We start from the raw sequence: 21,846 nt of genomic DNA on the forward strand, positions 1-21,846 counted from the left end.
GCGAGTTCCCTCCGAGGCCGCTCCGATTTCGGAGTGGCCTTGGAGGGAACGGCGGCAGGCTGCGCGGCTCGGGCGCACCGGCTACACGAATTCGGCAGCCTTGCGCGAGCCGATCCAGGATTTTAGCGGATACGCGCGTATCTACTATAATCCAGCGTACTTTTGTTGGCGCCTGATGCGCCAACAAAAGTACGCGAAGGCGCGCTTTTTGAAAATCTACCCCTTAGAGAATAGCCACTGCCATTAGCAATGGTAACATGGAATAGACTTAGTTTTTGGGTACTTGCCAGGTTCTTATGGCCTGGATTGGCCACTGTTGGAAACAGGATGCTGGGCTCGATGATTCAGTATGGCATGTTCTTATATATATATATATATATAGAAAGAGAGAGTGAGAGAGTAGAAAAATTGTATATTTTCTACTCTCTCGCTCTCTCTTTCTATATATATATTTTTTTATATATATATACATTTTTTTATATATATATATAAAATATATATATATATTTTTTTTTTATATATATATAAAATTTTTCTACTCTCTCGCTCTCTCTTTCTATATATATATAGATATATATTTATATCTGTTTTATAATTCTACCACACATATAGATAGATATGTGGTAGAATTAGAAAACAGCTATAAATATATATCTATATATGTTGTGTCTGTCGGTCTCAGATAGCTTCGACCTCTGTGCCTCACCTTTCTTCCTTCTCTCTCCTCAAGCCTTGGGAAGATGGCTGCTGCCGCATCTTCATGCCGCTCTCTCCAGCGTCCCCGGAATGGCAACGGCGACGGTGTTCGCCATGTTTCTCCTGAGGGCCTCCTAGGGTGCGCGCGCGCATGACACCCACATCTTTATCCACGTCATGGCGGGAACCTCGGGGGTGTCCCCTCTGAGTGACATCACGACATCCGGGTATTTAGCCTGCCCTTCATTTGCTAACAAACTGAGTTAGCAAGGATAGCATCGGATCGGATTGATCGAGTTTGGATTGCCTCCGGTCTAAGCTGCTCTGACGCTTTCTTGCTGCCGCTGGAAGCTCTCTCTGCCCTTCGGGGTCTTTCATCTCTAACCTGGGTACCCGCTCCTCGGGGGCCCTTATGCTTTCTTTCAGGTACCTATTTGGGATACCGGGTACTCCTCCTCGAGGGCCTGCTCTCCCTGCCTTGGTGCCTACAATTCAACTACTTCTGCCTGCCAGGATCTCCATCAATACAGCTATCTACTTCAGTGAGTAATCTAATCTTGCCAGTCTGTCTCCCTACAGCTCAGTGCTGGGAGTCTGAATCCGGGACTTCCTCTACTACCTCACTCTGCCTACCATCTATCCAAGTGTGAGACTGGCCTCCTCTGCTGAGGACCCCTGGACTACTTCTACTGGATTACCTCACTACTGCACCCCCTGGCCAGTGTCTCCAAGCTGTATAATAAATACAAATCCTCTGTGTCTGCATGTATAGGGTCTAGCCTAGTACTGCAGTTCCTCACCGCTGCAGTACCCAAGAATCCACTCCAACACCTCAAAACCATAACAATATATATGTATCTATAAATAGGTAACAGAACCAGCAATGTTTAACACTGTTTATTGCAGAATATAAATGTTATAGTGGTAATCCCCAGAAGAAGCCATCAGTTGATGGTGAAAAGGAAGCCTCAAGTTGCAGTATTTTGCAGCTTTTGTAGACATCTTTCTATGTACTTCACACCAGATAAGGATTTTCTAAACATCCCTCAATTTAAGAAATATGGACTGGTTCTAAGGCTTTGAAATGCAATATAAATAGCTTTTGGATTCAGAATTGTGCAACCAATGGTATAGATTACCTTCAACTTACAATAAGTCATTCAATAGATATTTAATAATTACAATTTTGAGAAGGACATTTTTTAAGCCATGCCTACTGGCACATGTGTAACAATTTTACAAGTTGTTTGCTGTTTTTAGTAAATTACAAACAGGCTTTTTCACCCTTTGTAGCAAAATTATTATAAACCAACCCTATAAAATACCATTTTGAGGTATTTCCTAAATTGCTAAATTTGGGAAAGATTTTATATATATATATATATATATATATATATATATATATATATATATATATATATCCTACTTCTACCCCCTTCCACCAATATATATATTTGAGGTCCATATTCAGCACCAGTTAGCTGGATAAGTTCTGACTTCCAGCTAAGTGGAGGCAGCTGAATATCTGCCGAGGATCAGCAGCTACCATTTAGCCTGATAACTACTTAGCCAGCTACATAGCTGGCTAAGCAGTGGGTGGGTGTTGCATCCGTCGCTGCTCGTCGCCCTCACTCCGCCCTCTTTACCTCTGTGGTGACTCCCTCTGGGTCTGATGGACAGCTGGCTGCCGCGGCATCTCCATGCCCTCTCCCTCCGGCGTCCCCGGACCGGCTCGACGTTGCAGATCTGCCATGTTGCCTGATGACCTAGGGTGCACGCTATGATAGAAGTACCAGCAAGGGCGAGAACCTCAGGGGCGTCCCCCTGAGATGATGTCATCTGCTTCCAATATTTAAAGGTCTCTAATTCACTAACTGAGTAAGCAAGGAGAGGATTCAGATACGGATTCGGCTATGTTTCCTCCAAGCTACTCTGCCTCCTCGGACTTACCAGAGGTACCCGCTCCTCGGGGGCCTCGCTCTTTTCTTTACTTTCAGATTACAGATAAGAACCGGTACTCACTCCTCGAGGGCCCATGTTCCTGAACACTCTGAAGATTCTCTACTGCCTGGAAGCTATCGCTGCTACAAACAATTGTGAGTTACCATCGCTCTCTCAGAGTTTTCCCTGGAACCAGGTACTCGCTCCTCGAGGGCCTAAACCTTTCCAGCTCCTGAGCTTCCTTGAGACCTTATGTGAGTTTTGTCATCTAGTTCTGTTCATGAACCTTGTCTACTCTACCTACTCACTTTCTACAGTTTCTCAACAGCTCAGTCATCCTGGATCTCAGTTCCAGTGCCTGAGGGACTACAGTCCTGCCGGGCATATCAGCTCACTACTGCCACCTCTGGTGGTTTCAAAAACCTGTTTAATAAAAGAACTAATGTGTGTCTGTCTCCATACTCAAGCCTAGCCGGTGGTCCCTCTCGGGATATCCTCCCGGGGGCGTGGTCATCTGCCACCAGCCCAGGGATTCACCACTACTATCTCAGATTCATAACAGATTGCTAACTACCAGCATAGCAGAATATAACTGAACCTGAGACACTACAAGATAGCTGACTCCTCCTTCTTAGGAGCCATTCATTCAGATTGCTCCTCCCATCTACGCCCAGCTTTCTTAACAGATATAACAGATTGCTACTCCTTACGGAGAACCCCAACAAATTGCTAACTCCGTACAGAGATTCACATCAGATTGCTAACTCCCTAGCAGATTTCTAACAGATTTCCAACAGCGAGGTAGGAGCATAACTGGGAGGAGTTGAGTTAGACAGATAAGTTATCCGGCTAACTCAACTCCTGTCCTAAAGTTAACCAGCTAAATATCCAGCTAACTTTTAAATAGCCGGGCATATTCAGCTTCATGGCCACACCACTGAATATTCCAGCTATGTTGGCTGGATAGATTTATCTAGCTAACAAGCACAGCCAGATAATGGCTAACAAGAGAGAGAGAGATAGCTTAGAGGGAAATCTTGAGTGAAACCTCCAGAGTAGAGGAAATGTCAAGATAAGAAAGAGATTACAGCTACCAGGAGGCATAGGGGCTCTGAAGGGAAAGTTCCCAAGAGCAGGGAGAGTAGAAGCTTTCAGGCCCTTCACTACCAAGGAGGGCCATTAGCCAGCGAGAGACCAGGATTATTCAGATGAGGTAAGAAGGGGCAGAAACAGAAGGAGGAAACATCAAAACCAGAGAAAAGTGCAGAGGAGATGGATGTGGATGTTCTGCCAGAACTGGAGAAAAGTTCAGGAGTGATGGACAAGTGGTGGCGACCTACCTCTGAAGAAGATACAAGCATAGGAACTAGAATTTAGTACTACTGTGAAACACAGATGAGGGTGGATAATGATATACTGTACCTGTGGCTGGAAAGCAACTGAGAGATATAATACCAGCTGCAGGCCTCAGAGGGAGATGGCAGTGGGGCTTGGTTCCCGAGAAACAAGCCCACATACTTAAAGTGGAGCTCGTACCTTTAGGAAGAGGGGACTGTGCTCTTTATAAAGGAAATACTGATCTGCCCTGTGAAAAGAAAATTGGTTCTTACCCGCTAATTTTCGCTCCTGTAGTACCACGGATCAGTCCAGACTGTGGGTTATGCCTCCCTTCCAGCAGATGGAGACAGAGAAAAACTTGAAGGGCACCCTCTTGTAACCTGATGTGCTGGCTGTATCCCCTCAGTTTAAAGATTATCCAAGCAGTAAAAACATCGAATCAAGCAAATAAGTGAACATTTTAGAATAATAGAACAATAGAACTTTGAACATGAAAGCACCCTGTAGTTTTCTTCTTTAGCTTTCTGCAATGAAAAACGTTGTATGAGCGTGGACTTTCGTAGCCTCCTGAGCCTCTTTGGGCGGGCGTCTGGACTGATCCGTGGTACTACAGGAATGAAAATTAGCAGGTAAGAACCAATTTTCTTTTCCCTGTATGTACCCGGATCAGTCCAGACTGTGGGATGTACCAAAGTTTCCCTAAGTAGGGTGGGACGACGAGAGTCCCACGCGAAGAACTCCACTACCAAAATTGCTGACATCTGGAGTTTGAACGTCCAAGCAGTAGTGACGCGCAAACGTATGAAGAGTTTTCCATGTAGCTGCCTGACAAATTTCCTGTAGGGAAACTAGCTGTCATTCAGCCCAAGAAGCAGCTTGTGCACGAACTGAATGTGCTTTCAGACCCTCAGGAACTGGTCGGCCTTTACAAATGTAGGTGGACAACATAGCCTCTTTCAACCATCTCGCAATTGTTGGTTTAGAAGTTTTTTGACCCTTCTTAGGACCATTCCACAAGACAAACAAATGATCAGAAAGTCGAAAAGGATTTGTAACATCCAACTAACGCGGTAGAGATCGTCTGACATCTAACTGACGGAGCTCTTTAGCGTGCGGGGCATTGGCCAATAAAGAAGGAAAAGCCTGGAGCTCTACTGACTGACTTAAATGAAAAGTGGCGACCACCTTTGGAAGAAACGAAGGCACAGTACGAAGAGTTACTCCCGAATCTGATATCCTCAAAAAAGGTTCCCTACAAGAAAGAACCTACCGTTTTTTAACGATTTAAATTATCGTCCGATATTTTTAATATCGTCATTAATCGTTAAAGAGTGCGATACAATAGAAATTCCCCTGATTTATCGTAAAAAAATCGTTAAACGGGTTAGTGCGCACTAACAGGAAGTTAGTGCGCACCAACAGAAAATGATACAATTTGACACTTTTCAGGTCAGTTAAGGTCAGTTAGGAATGAATATGTATTCCTATTGGCTGCCCTCTTATTTATTGATGTTACCAAGGTTCCCACTGAGGTGATGGTTTAATATATGGGGGATGGGAAATGGAAACGGTTGGTAGCTTGACAAAGGGAAGGGAAAGGGGGAGATGAAGGGCCAAGCAGTTCCACTTCCTGGTCTCTGAAGGACAGATCTCTTCAGAAAATCAGAGCTGCTGAATGCAGGGCTGTCTCCCCCTTCACATCCCTCTTCCCCCCCCCCCCCCCCATTCACTGTGCTCAAGTTTGTAGTTCCTGTGTTAAACTAAACTTTTTTTTCACTAGAGTAGAATAAAATAAAATGAAGTACTTTGTGTATTAAACTAAAGAAACTTTACATAACATGAAATTAAGTACTTCTCTATATTCTACTTTAGTGAAACAAAACATTTAATAAAGAAACTTGCAACCTGAGCTTCAAAACATTAACATACTATAGAAAAACTAAACAAAAAACTTTATTATCAATTTATTATATTTACTAGAGATGTGAATCGTTTTCCATATCGTCTTAACGATAGAAATCGTGTGGCAGGAGAAGAAAATCGTGTTTGGCACGATTATTTCGTTGAAAAATCGTTAAAAATCGTTTTTTCCGATTAGTGCGCACTAACTCGAGTTAGTGCGTACTAACTCAAAATGATACAAATAGACACTTTCCAGGTCACTGAAGGTCAGTTAGGAATGAATATGTGTTCCTATTGGCTGGCAGCCCTCTTATCTATTGATGTTACCAAGGTTACCACTGAGGTGATGGTTGGGGGGATGGGAAATGGAACTGGAAACTCATGAACACCAACAGAAAATGAAACAAAGTGTTCACACTTCCCAGGTCAGTAAAGGTCACTTAGGAATGAATATGTATTCCTATTGGCTGGCTGTGCTCTTATCTATTGATGTTACCAAGGTTACCACTGAGGAAATGGTTGGGGGGATGTGAAATGGAAACAGTTGGAAGCTTGACATGTGATGATCAGCACTCACGTGACTAGAACTTCTTTGTTTATTATTTTTGTTAGCAGACACGTGCATGTTGAATTTGCCAATCACTGTGCATTTTAGAAAGGTGGTCCTGGCTGGAACTGTACACAGTTCAAATATATGTAATTGATTGTTGGTAAGTGTATTTTTTAAGTAGCCTCACTGGCACAAGTATGTTTACTTTTCCTCCTACTTAACTCACTAGCTCAGCTTTGTAAGAAGGGCTTCTCTGCTTGAGTGAGGGTCAGGCAGCTCCCCCCTGTCTGTGAAGCCAGCCTCTCACTAGTAATGCAGGGAGGGAGCTGTCTCAGACTTCACCATCCTCCCTCCCCCCCCTCACCCACACACCATTCACTAGCTGGGACATGGGGGAAGTCAGGAGTGAGGGTCAGGCAGCTCCCCCCTGTCTGTGAAGCCAGCCTCTCACTAGTAATGCAGGGAGGGAGCTGTCTCAGACTTCACCATCCACCCCCCCCCCCTCACCCACACACCATTCACTAGCTGGGACATGGGGGAAGTCAGGAGTGAGGGTCAGGCAGCTCCCCCCTGTCTGTGAAGCCAGCCTCTCACTAGTAATGCAGGGAGGGAGCTGTCTCAGACTTCACCATCCTCCCCCCCCCCCTCACCCACACACCATTCACTAGCTGGGACATGGGGGAAGTCAGGAGTGAGGGTCAGGCAGCTCCCCCCTGTCTGTGAAGCCAGCCTCTCACTAGTAATGCAGGGAGGGAGCTGTCTCAGACTTCACCATCCTCCCCCCCCCCTCACCCACACACCATTCACTAGCTGGGACATGGGGGAAGTCAGGAGTGAGGGTCAGGCAGCTCCCCCCTGTCTGTGAAGCCAGCCTCTCACTAGTAATGCAGGGAGGGAGCTGTCTCAGACTTCACCATCCTCCCCCCCCCCCCTCACCCACACACCATTCACTAGCTGGGACATGGGGGAAGTCAGGAGTGAGGGTCAGGCAGCTCCCCCCTGTCTGTGAAGCCAGCCTCTCACTAGTAATGCAGGGAGGGAGCTGTCTCAGACTTCACCATCCTCCCCCCCCCTCACCCACACACCATTCACTAGCTGGGACATGGGGGAAGTCAGGAGTGAGGGTCAGGCAGCTCCCCCCTGTCTGTGAAGCCAGCCTCTCACTAGTAATGCAGGGAGGGAGCTGTCTCAGACTTCACCATCCTCCCCCCCCCCCCCCCTCACCCACACACCATTCACTAGCTGGGACATGGGGGAATTCAGGAGTGAGGGTCAGGCAGCTCCCCCCTGTCTGTGAAGCCAGCCTCTCACTAGTAATGCAGGGAGGGAGCTGTCTCAGACTTCACCATCCTCCCCCCCCCCCTCACCCACACACCATTCACTAGCTGGGACATGGGGGAAGTCAGGAGTGAGGGTCAGGCAGCTCCCCCCTGTCTGTGAAGCCAGCCTCTCACTAGTAATGCAGGGAGGGAGCTGTCTCAGACTTCACAATCCTCCCCCCCCCCTCACCCACACACCATTCACTAGCTGGGACATGGGGGAAGTCAGGAGTGAGGGTCAGGCAGCTCCCCCCTGTCTGTGAAGCCAGCCTCTCACTAGTAATGCAGGGAGGGAGCTGTCTCAGACTGGTATCAGGGTTAGGGCACTGTGTGCAGGAAGATCACAACACTCCTGGTATTAATAGGGATAGGGCACTGTAAGAGATGACTGTAGTAGATTGAATAAAGATCTGATGTTTCTGCTCTCCTCACACCAAACAAAAACAACACACAAGCAGAGAAGCCCTTCTTACAAAGCTGAGCTAGTGAGTTAAGTAGGAGGAAAAGTAAACATACTTGTGCCAGTGTGGCTACTTAAAAAATACACTTACCAACAATCAATTACATATATTTGAACTGTGTACAGTTCCAGCCAGGACCACCTTTCTAAAATGCACAGTGATTGGCAAATTCAACATGCACTAGCATTTCAGGTGCCTGCTAACAAAAATAATAAACAAACAAGTTCTAGTCACGTGAGTGCTGATCATTACATTACTTTTTTTGTCAAGCTTCCAACTGTTTCCATTTCACATCCCCCCAACCATTACCTCAGTGTTAGCCTTGGTAACATCAATAGATAAGAGCACAGCCAGCCAATAGGAATACATACATACATATTCATTCCTAAGTGACCTTTACTGACCTGGGAAGTGTGAACACTTTGTTTCATTTTCTGTTGGTGTTCGTTAGTTTCCAGTTCCATTTCCCATCCCCCCAACCATCACCTCAGTGGTAACCTTGGTAACATCAATAGATAAGAGGGCAGCCAGCCAATAGGAACACATATTCATTCCTAACTGACCTTCAGTGACCTGGAAAGTGTTTATTTGTATCATTTTCAGTTAGTGCGCACTAAATCGAGTTAGTGCGCACTAACGGGGAGTTAGTGCGCACTAACTCCCGTTAGTGCGCACTAACACGATTTAACGATTTTTAACGATAAATCGTTAGAATTTCTATTGTATCGTGTTCTATAACGATTTAAGACGATATTAACATTATCGGACGATAATTTTAATCGTTGAAAAACGATTCACATCCCTAATATTTACAGTGGTTAAATTTAAAGAGCAGGCTGAGGCTAGCTAGACTGGCTACTGGCTACTGCTGGCACTGTCACTGCTGCAGCCTGCTGGCACTTTTTTTCTCTTTCTGGCTAGTGCGTGCTATATCTGGTAGCAAAATGGCCACGGGGGACAGCACCAAGCATGCACGGCTTAGTGTGCACCTCTAGCTAACGAACATTTCCTCAAATGTTACTTTTAAACCATTAAGTAACAATTTTTTGATAGTGTGCACTAACCTTTCGTTACTGCGCACTAACCTTCAGTGCACACTATTCAGAAAAACGACTTTTTTTGCAAAAAAATCATGCCGATCAGATTTTTTTCTCCCCCCAGCCAATCCAGATCATTAAAACGATCGGGCACACGATTCACATCCCTAACAAGGAACACTGTTTTCAATGTGAGATCCTTCAACGTGGTGTGTTTAAGGGGCTCAAAGGGCAGATCACACAAAACTCGAAGCACCAAATTAAGGCTCTAGGATGGACATATCGGCTGGACGGGTGGATTAAAATGCTTTACTCCTTTGAGGAAATGCACTACATCAAGATGAGACGCTACAGAACTGCCGACAAGCGAACCTAACACCGCCACTTGCACATGAAGTGAATTAAAGGACTAGCCTTTGGATAAGCTGCTTTGCAAGAACACCAAAATATGAACGACAGAAGCCTTTCTTGGAAGGACACCGTGACCTTGACACCAAGTTTTGAAGGTTTTCCAGACTCTCACATATGACAGAGAGGTAGATGTTTTCCTGGCTTGAACTAGATTAGTAATGACTTCCTCCAAGTAACCTTTCTTCCTTAACCTTCTCCTTTCAAAAGCCAAGCCGCTAGACAAAAGCGATCTGCCTGGTTGAAAAATATAGGACCTTGACGAAGCAGATTTGGAAGATGGCCGAGCCTCAGAGGCCCATCTACCACCAGATTGATTAGGTCTGCAAACCACAGCCGTCGGGGCCATTCTGGCATGACTAGGATCACGGACCCTGGATGAACCTCTATTCTATGGAGAACTTTTCCCACCAGGGGCCAAGGAGGGAACACGTATAGAAGTATTGAGGTTGGCCAAGGAAGTTCCATTGTATCGACTCCCTCTGCTCTGTGATCCCTTCTTTGACTGAAGAAATGAGGAGCTTTGGCATTGTCCCGCGTTGCCATCAAGTCCATGTGAGGTGTCCCCCACCTGTGTGAGATGAGATCCATCGCTCTGTTGGACAGTTCCCACTCTCCTGGATCTATGCATTTCCGACTCGGGAAATCTGCCTGTATGTTTTCTTTGCCGGCGATGTGAGACGCCGCCAGAAGAGCAATATGCTTTTCCGCCCAAACCATGATCTGTTCTGCTTCTTCGGCTACAGCCTGGCTTTTGGTGCTGCCTTGACGGTTGATGTAAGCTACCGTCATTGCGTTGTCGGACAGAACTCGGATCACTTGACCACGGATCAAAGGGAGGAAGTGCCGGAGAGCTAATTGGACTGCCTTGGTCTCCAGGTGGTTGATGGACCAGCTGGATTCCTCCTCTGACCAGTGTCCTTGGACCGAGTGGGACTGACAGACTACCCCCCAGCTGGAGAGACTGGCATCGGTGGTCACCACAATCCAAGATGGGATTTTGAGGTCTATGCCGCACCACAGATTTTGGGGGCAAAGCCACCAACCAAGACTGGATGTTGCGAGATCAGTGAGCAGTAGAGGAACTGGAACTCCTCTGACTTGAGATCCCAACGGGAAAGCAATGCTCATTGTAATGGTCTCATATAAGCAAAAGCCCAGGGGACCAACTCCAAGGTGGATGCCATGGATCCGAGGACCTGCAGGTAGTCCCAGGCTTTGTGGAGTGGGAGCGACAACAGGTGACAACAGGTGTCAATTTGGTTATGCGGTCCGGTGGAAGAAATACCTTTCCTAATTCGGTATTGAACCGGGCTCCCAGGAAATCCATCGACTGCGACGGCAGAAGGTTGCTTTTGGGTCGGTTGATTACCCACCCAAGCAACTCCAGAAGATTGACTACCATCCTGATTGCTTCCAGGCAAAGGTCCCTTGATTTCACCCTGATGAGCCAGTCATCCAGGTAGGGATAAATGAGCAGACCTTGCCTCCGCAGAGCTGCTGCCACTACCACCATAACTTTGGTGAACGTGTGGGGAGCTGTGGCCAGCCTGAACGGCAGAGCACAAAACTGAAAATGCTTGCCCAGGATCATGAAGTGAAGAAATTTCTGATGGTCGTCGCGGATGGGTATGTGTACGTATGCTTACATCAGATCCAGGGATGCCAAGAACTCGCCTTTGCGTACCGCCGCAATAACTGAGCGAAGAGTTTTCATACGGAAGTGCGGAATCTTGAGAGCCTTGTTTACCTTTTTCAGGTCTAGAATAGGGCAGAAGACACCCTCCTTTTTAGGGACTACAAAATAGATGGAATATCATCCCAACTTCCATTCGTCCCGGGGGACAGGAGTTATCGCCCCTAGGGAAAGCAGGCGCTCGAGAGTCTGCTGGATGATTTGAACTTTGGTACGAGATCTGCAAGGGGATACTAGATAAAAATCTCGGAGCGGCTGACCAAATTCGAAAGCGTAGCCGTGTTCTATGATTCTTAGCACCCACTGGTCAGAGGTTATTTTGGCCCATGCCTCGTGGAACTGGGATAAACATCCCCCTACACGAGGAATTGAGGGAGGGGCCAGCCGTATCTCATTGAGAAGTCTTGGAGGCAATAGCTTGAACGGCGCTACCGTCACGGGAGGGTCTTCTCCCTCGAAAGGAGGAAGACCAGGACTGCGGTCTAGTCAATGGTTGTCTTTGTCCAAGAGGCTGAGGTCTGCTGGGACGAAATCTTTGTTGGCCACGGAAACACGGAACATGGATGGAAAACCTCTGGAAGGTCTTGGCCTGTCCTCCAGGAGCTTATGGACTTTGTGGTCTCCCAAGGATTTAAATAATTGCTCTAAGATGTTCCCAAAGAGAAATCTTCCCTTGAAAGGCAGCACACCCAGTTGAGCTTTGGAAGATACATATGCTGGAGCACAAAGTCCAAAGAAAAATTATTAGAGCCAGCCTCATTCCCCCCCCTCCCCCCACAGGGGATCTGGCACATCATAAAAATTGTCCTGGTCTGGATCAGACTGATCCCCAGGACTGGCAAGGACAGGAGATAGATCGGTGAGAACTCTCCTGAGTCCATTGCTGTGGCCTGATCTTCCTGAAAAGTGCTCAAAATGGCCGCCGTTCCCGCACTGAGAGGAAACGGATCGGCCCAAGGCTCCCAAGGTGCTGATCTTTTAACTGCGCCTCGGGGCCTGAAAGTGCTTCTCACAGGCAGGAGAGAACTGCCTTCCCCTCCTGTCAAACACTGCGAGCAGAGGCCTGCCCGGGAAAGCCTGGTCGAAGACTCTCCACAGGCAGTGCTCAAAGATGGCTGCGGCATCATGAAAAAAGCAGCACAGCAGCGAGGGAAGCAGCAGGGAGTCAGAGCTCTGTGAAAAGCGCCTGAAATGTGCCCGAAACTGAACAGAAAGCAGCCGCTAAAAAAAGTAGACAACCAGGCTGCTTTCAAATTAAGAGGGTCATTTATCAACGTGCTATATGGCATTTTCACATGGAAAAAACACCTTTAACACACTGGCCAAGTGGGCTGGGCTCACAGTTTTGTGAAGCCGTATCATATGGCTTTAAATACACCTTTTTCATTTGTGTAAAGCTGTGCGATAGGGCTTTATCACGGTTGCGATGTTTTCCACATGGCTAGGCTCTCTCTCTTTCTCTCTCCCCCTCCCCCCCCCCGGGCCCTGATAGCTTGGCTGGCTCTCCAGGAGCTTAAAACTACTAAACATGGTTCCCCCCCCCCAGTGGTTGAATGTAGGAAATACAATTCTGGCACTTATCGCAAAGTGTGAAAAAGTTATCACAATTTGAGCTAAGATAGTGCTTCGCATAGGTATTAGCACAAATTGTGATATACTGCCTAGTACCACAAAACACACCCCTTTTCCTATTGCATGCGATATTTAGTGCATTTTGATAAATCCAGGCTTAAGTTAGTTTGAATTTTGAAAATTTTTTTTTTCTTTTCGTCGGGCTAAACAGCGTAGGGAGAAGAGGGACCGGACCATCAGTGTCTTATTCCGGCGTCTTACCTGCCTGGAGCCCCGCGGGGTAACCAATCTCAGCTCCTTCTCCTACAACCAGGGGGGACAGCCTCGCAAGACCTACCGACCCCCTGGGAGGAATCAATGTCTCAGTTCACTTTTTTTTTTTGCTTTGCTTGATTCCTTGAAGAGAATTATAACTTGCTTCTTTTTTTTTTTTTTTAAAGGGGAAGTGTCTTAAACCCAGAACAAGTAAAGACTGCAGGGACTGCACCACCTCCATCTGCTGGAGACAGAGAAATACTGAGGGGATGCAGGCGGCACACCAGGTTAAGAGAGGTGCCCTTCAAGTTTTTCTCTGTCTCCATCTGCTGGAAAGAAGGCATAACCCAGAGTCTGAACTGATCTGGGTACATATAGAGAAGGAGTTATTTTTTTTCAAGTAATTTGTTTTCGGGTTAGTGCGCGCTAACGTAAAAATGTTAGCATGCACTAACATAAAAATATTAGCACGCACTAACGGGAGTTTATTGCGTACTAACTCCAAAATTCAGTTCACCCCGAATTTAAAAGGCCCGAATCGCGGGAAATACGAAATTTCCAGCGGCGGGCCAAAAACGAAGCCTGAACTAAAAGGTTCAGGTTTCGCACATCTCTAAATTGCCTTTACATGAGTGTGTGAGTGAGAGAGAAAGAGAGACTCTTTTAAAGGGTCAATCTGACACACTATATATATATATATATATATATATATATATATATATATATATATATATATATATCACTTTAAGAGGGGCACTTTTAACTCAGGGTGGGGTTTGGGGGGGCAGTGTTACGTTGGTCTGCCTAGGGCGCAAGGGTCTGTTGACTCTTGTAACACTGTTCCCCCCATAACCCATCCTTAGGTGAAAGAGTCCCTCTTACAGTGGGATACAATTATTTCTATTGAGGACAGCAGAGGCCAGTTTAAATTCTAGGCAAAAGTTGGACAAACAAGTGCAAAAGCCTGCAAGTCAGTTTGCATCTTTGGAAATAGTACATCTTTGGCCCACAGGTTGAATTTCCTGCAATTGCTGAAAGTAATCCCCTTTCCCCTCCTCATGAAAAAATGTCCAGGTAAAGCCGATAACAAAAAGCACAATGGAACGTTTGCTGATTCTTATGTGTAACATTCAAGGGGAAAGGCCCCACCATGCATTTTGCGTAACTTTTTTGCGCAGTTCCTTCTGTGCGTTTTTTCTGCCCTCTTTGAGGATGAAAGAAATTCGGAGGACTATTTTCAAATCCATTTCCCAGCATAAAACTTTTTGTCAAAAATCTGTCCTCTTCTGGCTAGCTACAAGCGTACTCAGTCTTCTATGGGCTGTGTACTTTTAGCTGGGCTACCAGGGAGCACTCCCAGAGAAATGCAGAGGTCGGAGGACAAGATAAGTGCACACGCATGACATTTTCACACATACACGTGTGACCCCTCTCCAACCATCTGCATAAAAAAAGTGGGTATAAAAGTGTGTGATTGCTTTGAACATGCGCACTTTTCATTCATTTTCACAAGGTTTCTCTTTATAAATAGCCCTAAAATAAGCATGCTAAAAGCACCCACCTACTTTACAATTACATGGGCTGTTTTGAAAATTGGCCGCTAAATGCCTGGGCAAAAAGTGCATGCATTCAAATTTGCATACTTTATGGCTTTTTGTACTCATTTATTTCTCAAATTTAAAGTTGATGCAAAGGGATTTACTCCAAGAGGGATTTTTCTGAATCTAGGCCTATGGAAAACAATCTTCCCTAACACCACAAAATAGTGAGTACAATATTCTAAGGCATTTGACCAGCTAAATATAAAAACATACTCCAAATTTTCAAAGTGAAACTACCACATCAAGTTTCCCTCTGAAAATTAGCATGCAGTTTTGAGGGTGCAATGCACTCACAGACCTGCAAGCTACCAAGGAACTTTAAAAATAATCCCCATAGTTACCCTACACCTGACAGGCAGTCTGAATGCGCCAGCTAGTAACTCTTCACTGCCTTGGCACAGAAAATCAGAATTAAAAGGGAGAGGCTGGGCTCTTACATAATAGTTGGAGAAGCCTTTCTTTTCAAGGGTGTCGGCGATATTGGCAGAAGTTGGTACATCGTCCGGTAGCTGTTCAAAATCACTAAAAGCAAAGACAAATGGTAAGCGCCAAACAGCTACATTTTCCTAGGTGAGCTCTTCAGGCATAGGTTCTAACTTGTGCTACTGATGCTGTGTGACTTTGGATATCATGTGTGACAATGGACAAAGACAACTCACAACATAGCTTGTATATGATACCAAAGAGAAGGAAGTTTCTCCCTATTTCCATGTATCCCTAGTGGCCAACCAGACATGGAAGTACAAAATTAGTCTGTCAGATATATCAATTTCTTCCAGTATGATAATGAAATCATAAACCAAAAACCATGGTTGACCAAGAGCCCTCAAGGGATGCATGACTACTTTCGCTACTAATTATATGCAAGTATTGAATGCTGGAAACCACTGTGGGCCAGAAATTCTATTTCACTTGACAAAATAATTAGCTGATACATTAGAAGAATTCTAACATTGTTTTTTTTCCATATTTTTCCTTTATAAGCTTTCAGTTGTAGGAGCAGCACCTGTTCTGCTACCCAGGCATTTTATGGTTTTATGGTCATTTGGGACTGCAAGAATTATTAATCAAATGTTATGAGAGTGTTTGTGTGTGAAGACTGGCATAACTAATCAGCTACATATATGCATCAATCATCATCATCATGTAACTCCTGGGCCAGGTTTGTCTTATAGGAATCCATGGGCATACACACAACACTGGGGCTAATGTCAGTAGCACCAGACCTACAGCATTCACCACAGGGGGAGGAGAATAACCTCCTGGGCCCTGGATGTAAGTCATTGCTCACTTTTGTTGGTGCCAGTAATCATGCTAGACTCAAAACTGGTGTTCCATAACAGCTTTACTGATGAGTTTCTTTAAAGGCGAAAAACATAGCACCATTTACAAGTCTCTTTCTACAACATCCAAAACACAAAGGGCCGGATTTTAAAAGAGTTACACGTGTAAATCAGCCTTACGCGCGCCGGGCCTATTTTAAAAAGGCCCAGCGACGCGTGTAAAGCCCTGGGTTGCATGTAAGTCCCGGGGCTTTACTAAAGAGGCGGTCTGGCGGCGGGGAGGTCCAGGGGCAGGGGCGGGGACAGAGGCCTCCGACACAGTGGCCATTGCCGCTGTGATGGAGGATCGCGTGCCAGCAGGCTGCCGGCGTGCGCAACTTGCGCCTACCTGGAGGCAGGCGCAAAAGGTAAGATAACAGTCAGGGGGGGAAGGGTTAGGGGAAGGGGTGGGAAGGTCAGGCTAGGGGAAGGCAGCGTGGCTTGGCACGCGCAAGGTGCACAATTGTGCACCCCCTTGCACGCGCCAACCCCCGATTTTATAACTTGCGTGCAAATGTGCACGCAAGTTATAAAATCGGGTGTACATGTGCGCGTGCCGGGTAGAGTGTGCACCCTGTGAATCTATGATGTCTTCAGCAATGAGGTTCCAACCAGATCCCTCCCTACTCAGGGGGTAGTTTGGGGCTTCCTCTTGAGATAGCTATACATTGCATTAGATGCCTTGGTATCAGTTTTGTATACTTCTCCTGGTCTCTCTCAATCCTTTTTATACCTGAAGTGCACCTCCCAAAGCCTTCCCTGAATATTCAATGGATAGTTGTAGTGGTTATGTGCCATTTGGGTACCACTTCTCTCCTGTTCCTTATTTCCTTTTCTCCTCTTAGAAACTGGATAAAAGTCCAGTCTTCCTCTAAAACATCTGGGGTAGAACCTCTCAGTTTCTGTGAAAATGCATATAATGCAATATAAAAGTTGCATACCGACTAAGAAAATTGATGCACCGATTGTCCAGCACTGGTTGGAATTTCACCATTCTCTGGATGATTTAAAGTGTTTTGTTTTACAGAGTTTGTTTTGTGGACGAGGAGGGAATATTTCACTCATGTGACATCATGAACAAATATTTACTTACAAATGGAATACTTTGGCACCCCAAAGTATTCCAGCCATAGAATGGGAGGCTTTTTTTATAATCTTTTTATAATAAATAACAACTTTTTTCACAAAAAATCCATTTGAACCTAGCCATCATAGCGATCGTGAAGTAGGCAGGATTCAGGATGTTTGTATTTAAAGTTCCTGGTTTTCGTGTGTTTTTGATTTCCTTACTTTTGACAATGGTAGGAAGGCTCAGGTATGATCCATTTCGGTAATCATCTTCTTAAACACGACCTTCTGGTTTTAGAAATTTTTTTGTGGTTACATTTTAAAGTTTTTCTATATATGTTTTGTTTTTCACAGATATTGCCTTCTTTGAACTAGTTTGCAGTTTAAACATATGTCTTATTTCGGGATTTCAGTGACCAATATGCTTTGTATAAGAATAAGTGCGTTTAACTCTTGGATTTTTATTGTATTTAAAATTATACATTTTGGCATTTTATTTATACAATTTTTGCATGCTTCTTTATAGATTTGCATTTGTTTTGCCTGATGTTGCATATACCTCCTGAGGAAGCCTTGTCCGCCGAAACCTAAAGGCTTTGTCGGGGTTTCTATGTTCTGGGCTTTAACACTCATCAACTGATTTCTGCTTCCGTCAACATTTAATTACTTCTAAGGCTGCACACAAGGCTATTGGACTACAATATTGAAATCACTCATGCATTATATTTATGAATTAAATGTGGAGTCATCGCTACAGTATAATATTTTGTAAAAGTATTTTGTATGACATTTTTTGTACATGTTTACATTTATTCCTTTCTGTGTCACTGTTTTGTCTTTATAAACTTTGGTTAATTGTTAACAGTTTCTTTCATATATATTTAAATGAAATACTATAATAAATTTTCAACAAAGATTATCATTAGTGTTCTATATAAGGCAGGCCGGATCGCGGTGGAGCAGCAGGCCGGATCGATGGTGGAGGCAGACCGGAACAAAGCGTGAGCTCTGGGCCTTCAGGTAAGTCCGATCGGGTCGAGAACTGGCTGGTGGCCGGCGTGGGAGCCCGGTTGGGGTAGGCGGAACAAAGAGGCCTTACCCCGACGGGCTTTCAGCGCCGGCTGCGCGGGCCCAGTTCACCGCCGATCCCGATGCGAAGAGGAGGACGCCAGGGAGTGCAGGAGCTTTTAATCCTGCTCGTCTCGTGGCAATGACGTCACCCCTGCGCCCAGCGGGGCGGATCTCGGCGCGGCGGGTCCGGTGGGGGTGGGGGCTCGGGGCCCGGCGGGTGAGGCAGGCCGGATCGCGGTGGAGCAGCAGGCCGGATCGAGGGTGGAGGCAGGCCGGAAGCGTGAGCTCTGTGCAGTTACCGATACATGGCTCAAAGAATCAGATACCATCCTCATAAACCAACTCCCATCCTCCCTCTATGACATCTTCCCCATCCACCGACCTAAAAAAAGAGGAGGAGGAATTCTCCTAGCAGCCAAGAAACATCTTAACCTTAAACTCATCAGTATAGCAGCCCCACCCAAACTTGAAATCGGCCTCTTTAAGGCAGATACCCTCCAAATATGTCTAGTTTATGCCCCCCCCCCCCCCCACTGTCCTCGAGTCCAATCCCTCCCCCTAATTGAATTTTTTATAGAATGGATAAATACAGATACACCCTCTATCATCCTTGGAGATTTTAATCTCCACGTTGACTCACTCCCTCCTACTGCATCCTGCGAAACTTTCATTCAATCACTCCTTGCCATAGGCTTCCAACAAATTATAGCACCACCAACTCATAAAGCTGGTCATACGCTGGACCTAATGTTTATTAACTCCAACTTCCAGACCGCCAACCCACCCACCTGCACCCCAGTGCCCTGGTCTGACCACTACCTTATTGAAAGCCGACTCACTTTGAAGAAACCCCTCCCAATTAACCATTCTGTTCAAACCACCATCATTTCCAGAAAAACCTGCCCTAGCGACGAATTAACCGACGCACTAGCCTCATCCCTACCAAGACTTATCTGCTCAGACCCAGACACAGCCCTAGCATCCTGGCATTGCCTCACAGAAGACATTGCCAACAAACAAACTATGCCCAATCTCCGAACATATCATAAACACCGCAGCGAAACCCTCTAAGCTATGGTATACTCAGGAGCTGAAAACCCTAAAAGGCAATCTCAGACAAAAAGAAAGAAAATGGCGCAAGGACCCAACCCCGCAACATTCCTCCATCTACAAAACAGCCTTACACACATATAGACAGTCTACCCTCAAACATAAGCGAGACTTCTATGGTAAGAAGATCCATGACTATAACTTCAACCCCAAAGCTCTTTTCTCCTACGTTGCCAGTCTCACCACCCCTATCCCCCCCAATATCCCAGACTCTGAAGCCGTGGCCAAATGTGAAGAACTGGCCAACTATTTCCAAAACAAAATCTCCAACCTTCTCTCCAGATTTTCCCCCACCAACCCTTCCCCCCCTACTAACCCACCCTTGATCCCCTCCCTGTCCCAACCTTCAATGGCCACAATAGATCTTACTTCCTCTAAAGAAATTACAGGCCTCCTTCGAAAACTTAAGCCCGCCTCTCATCCCAACGACACCATTCCCACCAAAGCGCTAATAGCCATTCCCAACAGCATATCCAGCGCCATAGCTGAGATTATCAACTGCTCCATCACCCACGGGATAGTCCCAGATTCCCTCAAACACGCTGTTGTCAAACCCCTCCTCAAGAAACCCTCCCTAGACCCGAAAGACCCTTCCAACTTCCGCCCCATTTCCAACCTCCCTTTTATCTCCAAACTTATGGAAAAGGTGGTAAATTCACAACTCATGGACTACCTAGAAAACCATGATATTCTCCATGTCTCCCAATTTGGATTCAGGAAGCACTTTAACACCGAATCCTTACTGCTCTCCCTTACTGACTATCTTCTCAGAGGTCTTGGACAAGGCCACAGCTACCTCCTCGCCCTCCTTGACATCTCAGCGGCCTTTGACACTATCAGCCACCACCACCTCCTGACACGGCTAGAAAGCATCGGCATCTCAGGAATAGCTCTAACTTGGTTCAAATCCTATCTCTCTAACAGAAAGTTCTCTGTTAAAATTGGAAACAACCTATCTGCCTCATATCCCCTACAACAAGGAGTCCCACAAGGCTCATCACTCTCATCTACCCTATTCAATATTTACCTCACTCCTCTCTGCCACCTCCTCTCTGACCTTAAACTCAAATTCTACCTTTATGCTGATGATGTACAGATCATCATTCCCATTCACAACTCCATATCTGATGCCCTGGAGCACTGGGAAAAGTGCCTCGCAGCCATCAACGCCCTCCTCACCAACCTCCAGCTTGCTCTCAACACCAACAAAACGGAACTCCGCCACATCTCCTCGCACCCCCCTGACCTACTGCCTAACGACCCTAAACTTAACCTCCTCACAGCTCAACCATCCGTTAGAGATCTTGGAGTCCTTCTTGATCCCAATCTAAGTATGAAACCTCACATCAATTCCATTCTCAAAACTGGCTTCTTCAAGCTTAATGTACTAAAGAAACTCAGACCCCTGCTCTACGCCCATGACCTCCGCACAGTGATCCAAGCCACCCTCACCTCTAAACTAGATTACTGTAATGCCCTCCTCTTAGGGCTCTCAATATCCTTTATAAAACCCCTCCAACTTCTGCAAAATGCTACTGCAAGACTCATTACAAACACAAGCAAACATGACCATATTACCCCTATCCTCAAGGATCTACATTGGCTCCCCATAATGTCCCGTATACACTACAAAACCTTGACCATAATCCACAAGTCCATTTACACCCACAACTCCAACTGGCTCGACCTCCCTTTCACTGCCCCCCAGTCCACCCGAGCCACCAGATCGACCAACAAAGGCACCCTACATGCTCAATCCTTGAAACTGGCGCATCTCTCCTCTACCCGCGACCGTGCCATCTCTATTGCCGGTCCCGCCCTCTGGAATACACTACCTGTCCACATGCGACTTGAACCCTGTGCATTTAAATTAAAAAAGAAACTAAAAACCCTTTTGTTCAACCATGCCTACTCAGAATAACGCCTTCCACTCCCCCCCTGTAGTCCCCTTTTTAAGGAGACTTTCATTGTAAATTGTTTTGGTTATTACCTTCTTGTTCTCCTATCCTTCCTACTGCCTTTCTGTTCTACCCCCGCCCAGTTACATTCCCCTGTTGCAATGTATTTTCCAATCTTTCAGTTACTATGTGAACCGGTATGATGTCCCCACAAATACCGGTATATAAAAGTTTCTAAATAAATAAATAAATAAATAAATAAATAAATAATATGTAATTTTTTGGAACACTTTAGTTTATTTTTTGCCTTAGTTTTTGTACTTTCACTATATACACATATATAAAATATAAAATAACAGAAATTGGGCAATGTGTATACTATGTAAAGAGCTCTATGGAATTTACAGAAAAAATTCCCAAATGGGAAAAAATACATTAATGTGAAGTTATTTAAAAAAATAATTGTATTCATTTTATTTATTTATTTTATTTCTAGCATACTAAAATCATATTTCTAGCATACTAAAATCAATGAGCATTGCCTACTACACTTAAAAAACAATCAACTCTAGTTCCATATATTACAGTGTTTTTTCATTTC

General features: G+C 45.5%; 1 protein-coding gene across 2 annotated transcripts in view; it reads right to left on the bottom strand.

Annotated features, from left to right (window-relative positions):
* NCF4 (neutrophil cytosolic factor 4) overlaps window positions 1-21,846 on the bottom strand; it is a 181,641-nt gene that overhangs the window by 54,951 nt on the left and 104,844 nt on the right. For both annotated transcript variants that reach the window (XM_029590082.1, XM_029590081.1), the window contains exon 2: window positions 15,214-15,298. Coding sequence is in view for 1 of the 2 variants with exons in the window: in XM_029590081.1 (XP_029445941.1) it covers window positions 15,214-15,298 (85 nt within the window). In the remaining variant the exon portion in view is untranslated. The remainder of the gene's footprint in view (window positions 1-15,213; window positions 15,299-21,846) is intronic.

Source organism: Rhinatrema bivittatum, chromosome 2, assembly GCF_901001135.1.
Source record: "Rhinatrema bivittatum chromosome 2, aRhiBiv1.1, whole genome shotgun sequence".
Taxonomy (NCBI): Eukaryota; Metazoa; Chordata; class Amphibia; order Gymnophiona; family Rhinatrematidae; genus Rhinatrema; species Rhinatrema bivittatum.